The 10,303-nt window shown below is 43.2% G+C and overlaps 1 protein-coding gene and 1 pseudogene across 1 annotated transcript in view; one reads left to right on the top strand and one right to left on the bottom strand.

The window, feature by feature from the left end:
* The window catches only part of LOC105979743, a 5,761-nt pseudogene extending 1,980 nt beyond the window's left edge, over window positions 1-3,781 (bottom strand).
* The window catches only part of SEZ6L (seizure related 6 homolog like), a 222,260-nt gene that overhangs the window by 181,248 nt on the left and 30,709 nt on the right, over window positions 1-10,303 (top strand). The window contains exon 11 of the mRNA XM_045289538.1: window positions 8,508-8,699. Within this exon, the coding sequence (XP_045145473.1) occupies window positions 8,508-8,699 (192 nt within the window). The remainder of the gene's footprint in view (window positions 1-8,507; window positions 8,700-10,303) is intronic.

Consider the following 10,303-nt stretch of genomic DNA (forward strand, 5'->3'; position numbering starts at 1 on the left):
TAGTTGGGATTGGGGCTGGCCCCTCAGACCTCTCTATTGGTTCCCTACTTCATCTCAGTATGTTGCATTCATGTCTTGGAGCACCAAGTTGAATTCTAGTCCTTCTTTCCCTGTGAAAACATGAATACCCTCCCACTGGGTGCGCTAGTGCCCTGTTGGCGCACTATCCATGTCCTCCTTTTTTTTCCTTTCCCTTTCCCTCTTCTTTTTAGTTGGCTGCCATATGCATCCCTGGGTTGGGTCTGACTTCTGCCAGAGTGCCTGGACCTTGCCCCAGGAATTTATGCATTTGGTAGCTTTTCCACATGCCCCTTGTGCTTTTTAAACTTACCTCAGTGGACTCATATTGTACTTGTCCTTTTTTTGCTTGGCTGACTTCACTTAGCATAATTTCCTCCAACTCTTCCCGTGCGATGATGTGCTTCATACGATCATCACTGCTTTTTAGGGATGCGTACTACTCCATTGTATGTATGTACTAGACATTTTTAGTCCATTCATCAGTTGATGAATATTTAGGCTGTTTCCAATTATTTACAATTGTGAACTGTGCTTCCATGAACATTGGAGCACAGATGTGTGGTTGTTGTCTGTTTCTTACTTCTTTGGGTTATATGCCCAGTAGGGGGATTGCTGGGTCAAATGGTAGCTCACTTTCTATTAATTTTAGGTATCGCCATATTGATTTCAGTAGTGGCAGCACATACCACCAGCAGTGGATGAGAGTTCCTGTCTCACCACATTCCCTCCAACACTTGTTGCTTTCTGATTTTTTAATTGAGCTATCTTTGAGGATGGTATCTCATAGTTGTTTTAATTTGCATTTCTCTTATGACTAATGATTGGGAACATTTTCTCATATATTATTGGCCATTCGGTTTTCTGCCCTTGGGAAACTTCTGTTCAGGTCCTTTGACCACCACCTCAGTAGGCAATTAGTTTTTTTCTTTTTGGAAGCTAGCAGAGTATTGTAGATTTTAGTAATAAGACCTTTGTCTGATGTGTCATTGCCAAAGATGTTTCCTAGCCTGTGGGCTCTCTCATTACTCTCTTGGTGAATTCTTTCTATGTACACAGGTGTTTTATATTCAGTATATCCCACTTGTCAATTTGTGACTCATCTGTATTTGTGTCCTTCCCTATTTCTGATAGCCTATGTATTCCCTGTGCCAAAGTTCTCAGATTTGTCCCAATTCCCTCATTGATGGCCCTAACAGTTTGGGGTTTTACATTGAGGTCTGTGATCCACCTTGAGTTTATTCTTGTGCATGGAGTGAGATAAGGGTCTTGCTTCACTTTTCTGCGGGTAGATATCCATTTTTTTCTAGCACCACTTGGTGAAGAAGGCATTCGCTTCCCGTTTGATATATTTTTTGGTCCTTATCAAAGATCAGTTGTCAGTATGCTGATGATTTTATTTCTGGGTTTTCATTCTTTTCCATAGGTCTGAGTATCTGTCATTATAACAATACCATGCAGTTTTGACCACTGTGGCTGTATAATACCTGATAAAGTCAGGTAAAGCAAGCCCTCCACTCTGTCCTTCTTGAGGAGTTCTTTGCTAATTCTTGGTTTCTTCCCTCTCCATATGAAGTTGGTAACCAGTTTTTGCAATTCTTTGAAGAAAGATTATAGTAATTGTATCGGGATTACATTAAACTTATATAATGCCTTGGGCAGAACTGACATCTTTACTATATTGAGTCTTCCAACCCATGAGCATGGGATATTCTTCCATTTGTTGAGGTCACTCTTGGTTTCTTGCAATAGTGTTCTATTGTTTTCTTCATACAAATCTTTTGGTTTTTTTAGTCAGGTATATCCATAGATATTTCAATTTTTGCTTGGCTATTGTGAAGGGTACCACCTTCTTGATCTCCTCTTCTGTGGTCTTGTCTGATGTGTATAGCAGTCCTATAGACTTCTGTTTGTTGATCTTGTATCCTGCCATTCTGCCAAACTCCTCTGTTGCTTCCAGTACTCCCCTTGGGGAGCTTTTGGGATTTTCTATATATAAAATCATATCATCTGAGAATAACAATAGTTTCACCTCTTCCTTCCCCAGGCAAATACCTTTGATGTCATTTCTTTGACTTGTGCTGTTAGCTAAGACCTCCAGTGTGAAGTTAAATAAGAGTGAAGACAAGGGTCAGCCTTGTCTGGTCCCCTTTTTCAGTGGCATTGTTTTCATCTTTTCCCCATTGACTACTACATTAGCTGTTGATTTTTCATATATAGCTTGTATTATCTTGAGGAATTTTCCTTCCATTCCTATCTTCTTGAGTGTCCTAAACAGGAATTGGTGTTGGATGTTGTCAAATGCTTTTTCCACATCTATCGATATTATCATGTGGTTCTCATAATTTTACAGGTCAATGTGGTGAATAATACTAATGGTCTTTCATATGTTGAACCATCCCTGCATCCCTGGTATGATCCCTGGTATCACTTGGTCATGGTGAATGATTTGTTTTATATACTTTTATATTCTATTGGCCAGTATTTGGCTAAGGATTTTTGCATTAATCTTCTTAGGGATATTGGTCTGTAGTTCTCAGTGGGATCCTTGCCCAGTTTCAATATCAGAGTTATACTAGCTTCATAGAAAGAGTTTAGGAGTTTTCCACCTTTTTCTATGTTCTGGAAGAATTTGTATAGGATTGGTGTCAATTCTTCCCTAAATGCTTGGTAGAACTCTCCTGTGAAGCCATCTGGTTCAGGGGATTTTTTTTGTTGGTAGACCCTTGATAACCTTGTCTATTTCTTCTATTGCTATGGGTCTGTTGAGATTCTCGACATCCATCTGGGATAGTCTAGGGAGGGTTTGTTTTTCAAAGTATTTGTCCATATCTTCCAAGTTGTTGAATTCATTGGTATACAGGCCTTCATAATACTGTGTTATTATCCTTTTGATTTCATTAGGGTCTGTTGTAATGTCCCCTCTTTGAACGCTTATCCTTGCTACTGAAATTTGTTCCTTCCTTTCTTTGGTTAGGTTTGCAAGAGGTCTGTCAATTCCGTTTACCTTTTCAAAGTGTGTGTGTGTGTGTGTGTGTGTGTGTGTTATTTTAATTTTATTTTTTTATTAATTTAATTTTTTAAATCATTTTGTTGGGGGCTCGTAAAATTCTTATCAGAATCCATACATACATCCATTGCATCAAGTACGTTTGTACATTTGTTGCCATCATCATTCTCAAAACATTTGCTTTCTACTTGAGCCCTTAATATCAGCTCCTAATTTTCCCCCTCCCTCCCTCCTCCCCCTCCCTCATGAACCCTTCATAATTCATAAATTATTTTGTCATATCTTACGCTGTCTGACAGCTCCCCTCATCTCCTTCTCTGTTGTCCATCCCCCACGGAGGAAGTTATACGTAGATTCTTTTAATCAGTTCCCACTTTCCACCCCACATTCCCTCCACCCTCCAGGCATCACCACTCTCCCCGTTGGTTCTGAAGGGGTCATCTGTCCTGGATTCCCTCTGTTTCCATTTGCTATCTGTACCAATGTACATCCTCTGGTCTAGCCAAATGTGTAAGGTAGAATTGGGATCATGATTGGGGGAGGGGAGCATTTAAGAACTAGAGGAAAGTTATGTGTTTCATCGTTGCTACCCTGAACCCTGGCTGGCTCATCTCCTCCCCACAATCCTTCATTAAGGGGGTGTCCAGTTGCCTACTGATGGGCTTTGAGTCTCCACTCTGCACTCACCCTCATTTACAATGATATGACTTTTTGTTCTTTGATGCCTGATACCTGATCCCTTCGACACCTCATGGCCATGCAGGATGGTGTGCCTCTTCCATGTGGGCTTTGTTCAAAGAACCAACTTTTAGCAGCATTAATTTTTTCCATAGTTTTCATATTTCATACTCCTGGATCTCAGCCCTGATTTTTATTATTTATTTTCGTGTGCTATTAGTAGGATTGTCCTGTTGACTCTGCTCTAGTTGCTGTAAATTTTGTGCCAGCATATCAATAATAAATCTTTCTTCCTTTTTCATGTGTGCATGTATTGCTAGGAAACTTCCTCTGATAACTGCCTTTGCTGTGTCCCATAATTTCGGTAAATCGTGTTCTCATTCTCACTGGTTTCTAGAAATTTCCTAATTTCATCTCTGATCTGGGCCAGTACACACTCCTTTTACAGTAGAGAGTTATTCATCCTCCTATTGTTTGCCCTTGTTTTCTTCATCTTCCTTTGGTTGATTTCCAGCCTTATGGCACAGTCGTCAGAGAGCGAGATCTGTATGTATCAATGTGCTTAACTTTATGCAGATTCAACTTATGCCCCAGCATGTGATATATCTTCAAATATGTACCATGTGGGCTTGAAAAGAATGTGAATTGGTTTGTATTTGGGTGGAGACTTCTGTAAATATCTATCAGGTCAAATTGTCTAATTGTAATGTTAAGATCTCTAGCCTCCTGGTGGAGTTTCTATCCCTGTGATCTATATTTCTGAGAGCCGGGTATTGAAGTCACTGACTATAATTGTTGAGACTGTGATTTCTTTTTTCATCTTTTGTTGGTGTATTCAGTGGGTCTCTTGTTCAGGGAATATATGTTTAAAATGCTTAGTGGTTCTTTGTCTACAGTTCCCTTGAGCGTTATACAGTGTCCCTCCTATCTCTTCTTATGGTTTGCACTTTGAGGTCAATTTTATCCAAGATTAGGATTGCAACCCCTGCTTTTTTTGAATTGCTGTTTGCTTGCTATTTTTCTCCAGCCTTTGATTCTCAGCCTATTTTTGTCTGTAACCATGAGATGTGTCTCTTGTAGGCAGCAGATTGACGAGTTGTGTTTTCTAAGCCAGTCTGCTAGGCTCTGCCTTTTAATGCCTGAGTTCATTCCATTGATATTCAGGGTTATTACATCCATCTGTGGACTTTGTGATATCATCTTATACCTTTTGTGTTGAGTGTTTTCCTATCTCCCTTTTTTATGAGTGTGTTGTGCGTGTGTGTGTGTGTGTGTGTGTGTTTCATTCTTGACTTCTTTCCACCCTTAAATCAATGCTATCTTGGGAGCTGTTTTCTCTTTGTTGCCCTCTGGGTAAGGTTGTTCTATGCAGTGGTCTCTATATTTGTGCTCGGTGAGTGCTGTACTTCTGCCCATACTGGGTTGGCAAGGATCTTTTCTAGGGCTGGGTTTCTTTTAATGTATTCTAAGAATGTTTCCCTTGTCTGGGAAGACTCTTACTTCTCCATCTATCTTGATAGATAATTTGGCTGGATAGAGTATTCTTGGGTTCGTGTTATTTTCCTTCCATTTTTGGCATATGTTACTCCAGTCTCTCCTCTTCCTCATAGTGTCCACTGATAGGTCTGAGCATATTCTTATTTGGGAACCTTTATATGTGACTGCTTGTTTTTCCCTAGCTGCTATCATGATTTTCTCCTTTTCCTCAAAGTTGGATAGTTTAACTATTATGTACCTTAGTGACTTCTTATTGGGATTCAGTCTAGCTGATGTTCTTTCAGCCTCCTGAATGGTTGCCTGATTTTCATCCATTAAGCTGGGGAAGTTTTCCTCCAAGAATTCTCTCACTCTTTTTGCAGTTGACATCTTTTTGTGTCTTCCTTCAGTAATCCAATTATTCTGATGTTGTCCCTCTTCATAGCATCAGACATACCTCTTAGGTTTTCTTTGGCTTTTCTGATGATCTTATTAGACTTTTGTTCACGTTTGTGAAATTCTGCTTAACTGTCCTCTAGGTCACTGGTGCGGTTCTCTGCCTCCTCCAGTTGGTTGGCAAAGTCTGTGAGTCTGCTACTGGTTGTATGTTATCTCATCCCTAAGGTCTTGTATTTCCCTTTGGTGTATGGTCTTTATGTCCTCTATCATTTAATCCTTTTCCTGTATTGCTTCCCTCATACATTCTATGACTCCAATCAGCATTCTGAAGACTTCTTTCTGTGGCAGGTCAATGTCTGCTTCTTCAATGCATGTCGTTAGGTTCAGGACATCTTCTGACATTGCCTTTTGTTTCTCCTGTTTTTTGTTGTTGAGGTCGTTGGGGCTGATTGCTATTTGTGTTGCATTGTTTTAAAGGAGCCAGGTGCCATTTTCCAGAGAAGCAAGGAGACTGGGCTCTCTCTGGGAGACTCATAGGAATGCTTCTTCAAACTGCCTGAAGTTAATTGTACTATAGGATTGGTCTACTGCTTTATCCTCCTGTGGCTTCACTCTTTCCCTAGTCAACCAGTATTCTGTTATTTGGAGGACAAGTTGGATGGTCCTCTCAGGAGATTCTGGTTGGGTGATTGTAGACCCATGAGGATGGTGCTGCACTGGGTGATCTCCCAAGAAGCTGTGATGGTGTGGCCCATGGCAGCTTGGGGTGCTGAAGATGGCATGCAGGGGTGCCTGCTGCAACAGGAGTGCCACAGAAGACAGTTGAATGTGCCTGCTTTGGAGTAGAGCACTGCAGATGGTGGGCAGAATTGCCCTGGTCAGGTAGATCACAGTGGAGGTTGGGCAGAGGTTCCCACAGCAGCGTGGAGTGATGTAGGGTGTTGGCCAAACTGCCTTTGGCTGTGTGAGGCACTACAGCAGGCAGGAGGAAGTTCCCTCAGTCACGTGAGACCACAGAGGACGGGTGACTGTAACTCTTTATGGGAGTAGAAAGCTTCATCATTCTCCCATAGAGCAGCTAGTGGTTTTGAACTGCTGAACTTGTGGTTAGCAGCACAATGTGTAACCACTACATCAAGCCTCACCTTTCTCCAAAGAAGTGGCTAATGGTTTCAAACTGCTGGCCTTGCAGTAAGCAGCCCAACACATAATCCATGATGTCCCCAAGGCTCCATTGCACCTATGGAAATGCATACAGAAATAACTGTATCATTCTGTTTCAGGGATCAGATGAAAGTCACTGCCTTGATACTGGCTTTTCCCCCCCACTCTGAGGCCTAGGTATCTTTACATCTCACCTACACTATCCACTTCCCTTCTTTTTAATTGGGTTATTGTTTTCCTTTTATCTCTATTGATTTTTTTTTCATTAAAAAAATAGTGGATGCTTGTTGGACTGCATTCAAACACTACATAGGCAGCACATCCTCCCACTTGTTCTATTGAATGGCTGCTCAGGACTCCACACATGCCTGCTCCATGAAAATTAACTTCTGCTATTGTTGGCAAGGAGCCCTGGTGGCACAGCCAATTAAGCACTAGGCTGCTAACCATAAAAAAGGGCTAAGGTTCAAACCCACTAGCTGCTCCTTGGGAAAAAGATGGGGCTCTCTGCTCCCATAAAGATCGACAGCCTGAGAGATCCCAGGCAGCCATTGGACTCTGTCCTAGAGGGTTGCTGTGAGTCAGGATCGAGTGGAGGGTGGTGCGATAGTTTTCATGGCTGCACACAGCCCCCTTTTCTGGCATCACAAGCAGGAGGTGTGAGATACAAGGTCACACACACATCTTCGGCTCCCAGTGCACACATCTCTGTTGGTAGATCCCTAGACCTGTTGTTGTTAGGTCCCATCAGTCGGTTCTGGCTCATAGAGACCTGATGTACAGTGGTTGGTCCTGCACTGTTCACACAGTTGTTATATTTGGACCCATCGTGGTAGCCACTGTGACCTCATACAAACAAACAACAAAGGCCACTGCCATCAAGTTCACGCATGTTATTGAGTCAATCTGGACTCATAGCAACTCTATAGGACAGAGTGGAACTGCCCCTGTGTGTTCCAAGTCTGTCTGTCTTTACAGGAGTAGGAAGCCTGATCTTTCTCCCTTGGAGCAGTGGGTAGTTTCAAACTGATAACCTCGTTGTTAGCCATCCAACATGTAACCCCTGTGTCCCCAAGACTCCTCAAAAAACCAAACCAAAATCATTACCATCAAGTTGATGCCAGCTCATAGTGACGCTATAGGGTAGGGTAGACTTGCCCCAGTGGGTTTCTGGATAATTGTTATCCTTCTTTAAACAGTTTTATTGCCATATAATTCACATATCATACAATTCAATAGTTCAATATCACATAAAGAAGAGTAGTACAATCATCACCACAATGTTTTAGAACATTTTCTTCATTCTTGTACTCATCGTTATTGGCCCCCTATTTCCCTTAACCCCTCTTTACTACAGGAGTCGAAACCCCTATCTATCGCTCAAGACTAGACTGGTGGTTTTAAATTGTGGGCCTTGTGATCAGCAGCCCGTTGTGCAACCTCAGGCTCCTGTGAAGTTAAATTCAGTTCCTTCCTCCTGACCTATTCTCCCCCCACATTTGATAAGGAAAAGGGGCTTTCCCTTCCAAAGGGGGAACAGAATCAAAGTGGGGGATTCTCCAGAGATGTGGAGAACTCAGCAAGCCTTATCAAAGTGTCTCTAGAATTGCAGCACAGCAAGGCTTATCAAAGGGTCTCTCTCTGTAGCATCGCAGGACCTGGGTCTGCTCTTTGTCACAGCTCATGCTACCTTCTCCTGTGCCTTGTGATAGACAGTGACCTCGCACTCACGGCCTCTTGCTCTGTGTCTCACCCTGTGTAGTTATGTACTGCACCGACCCTGGAGAGGTGGACCACTCAACCCGCTTGATTTCGGACCCCGTGCTACTGGTGGGCACTACCATCCAATACACCTGCAACCCGGGCTTCGTGCTGGAAGGAAGCTCTCTTCTGACCTGCTACAGCCGAGAGACCGGCACACCCATCTGGACTTCCCGCCTGCCCCACTGCGTCTGTGAGTGTGCTGGGCCGACAAAACCTCTATTCCCTCCTTATGACTCACAGGGAGAGCAGGGGTCCCTGGGGGAGCTGCCCTTCCCTTTAGGGGAGAAAAAAACATTACCACCCTGTCCATTCCAACCTTTTAGAAGGGTCTGTTATCACCAAAACTGCACAACAAAGGCTCACACATCTCAGGGCACTTGTACTATAAGAATTATACACTTCTCGGCCCTGGCTCTAAGTCCTCTGCCTGAGACACTCTTTTCTTTCTCTGGTAGCCCTGTGAGAACAGTACTTGGGTGGTGAGTCTGCCCAGATTGGCCTTGGAAGAAAGGCCTGTCTATCTACTGCTGAAGAAATTGGCCACTGAGAACCCAAGGGTGCACAGTTCCAGTCTGGCACACACGCTCACATGCACACCCGCACACACGCTCACATGCACACCCAAGCTTGAGAGCAGGGGTCGCTGTGAGTCTCAGTTGACTCATATACAAGCTCAAATCCACTGCCATCAAGTCGTTGCTGACTCTTAGCAACCCCATAGGACAGAGTAGAACTGTTCATGTGGGTTTCTGAGATTGTCACTCTTTACCGGAGTAGAAAGCCTTGTCTTTCTCCCATGGAGTGACCCAAAATGTACCCCACTCTACCATCAGGGTTCCTCGACTCACATACAAGAGGGCTTCAAAGGGTTTATGGAAAAATTCCAGTATCTTTTCATTCCATTTTTCCATGAACTTTTTGAAGCCCCTGTATAGATATAGATATATGCTACATACGTACACAGTGCTGTGGTGTGTCATAAAATCCACTCCAAGTCACCACTACCATTGAGTCAATTCCAACTCATAATGAGCCTATAGGACAGAGTAGAACTGCTCCTGTGGGTTTCCACTCTTGAACAGAGTAGAAAGCCTCATGGTTCTCACAAGGAATGCCTGGTAGGTTTGAACTGCTCACTTTATGGTTAGCAGGCCAACTCGTAACCCACCACACTACCAGGACTCTTAACTCCTACTCATAGTCAATCTTTAAGACAGGGTAGAACTCTATAAGACATGGGGTTTCTGAGGATGTAATCCTTACAGAGACAGACTGCTTCATCTCTGTCCTACGGAGAGGTGGGTGGGCCTCTTCCTTTGGGTTGGCAGCTAACCATCTTCCTTTGGGTTGGCAGCTAAGCACGGAGCCACAGAGTTACTAGGGCCTTACACCTACTGACCCACTTAGAGGTGAAGACATCACTAGTTGGTGTCACCTAGTGCTGCCACTCATGGTGTCACACCCACACTGCCACCCCCTGGACCTCGTCCCACACCAGACCACATCCCAGTTAGCCATGTTTAGTGTCTATTTTAATCACAGGACAATATGTGATACCTCTACTAGAACCACAATGATTTTATAAACTCGTTCAACATTGAATTATGACATTATCAGCTACAACTTACAACTTTTTTCTCTCCTTCTATTCCACTGATTATGACTTCATTCTCAGGGATGGTACACTAGTGCTGAAATGGTTACGTATTAGTCTGTTAACCATCAGGTCAGCCGTTTGAAATGGCCTGCTGCTCTTCGGGGCAACGATGAGAGCCTGGACTCCTGCAGCGAGTT

The sequence above is a fragment of the Echinops telfairi genome, unplaced genomic scaffold, assembly GCF_000313985.2.
Source record: "Echinops telfairi isolate 266 unplaced genomic scaffold, ASM31398v2 ScPeMD7_29;HRSCAF=101, whole genome shotgun sequence".
NCBI lineage: Eukaryota > Metazoa > Chordata > Mammalia > Afrosoricida > Tenrecidae > Echinops > Echinops telfairi.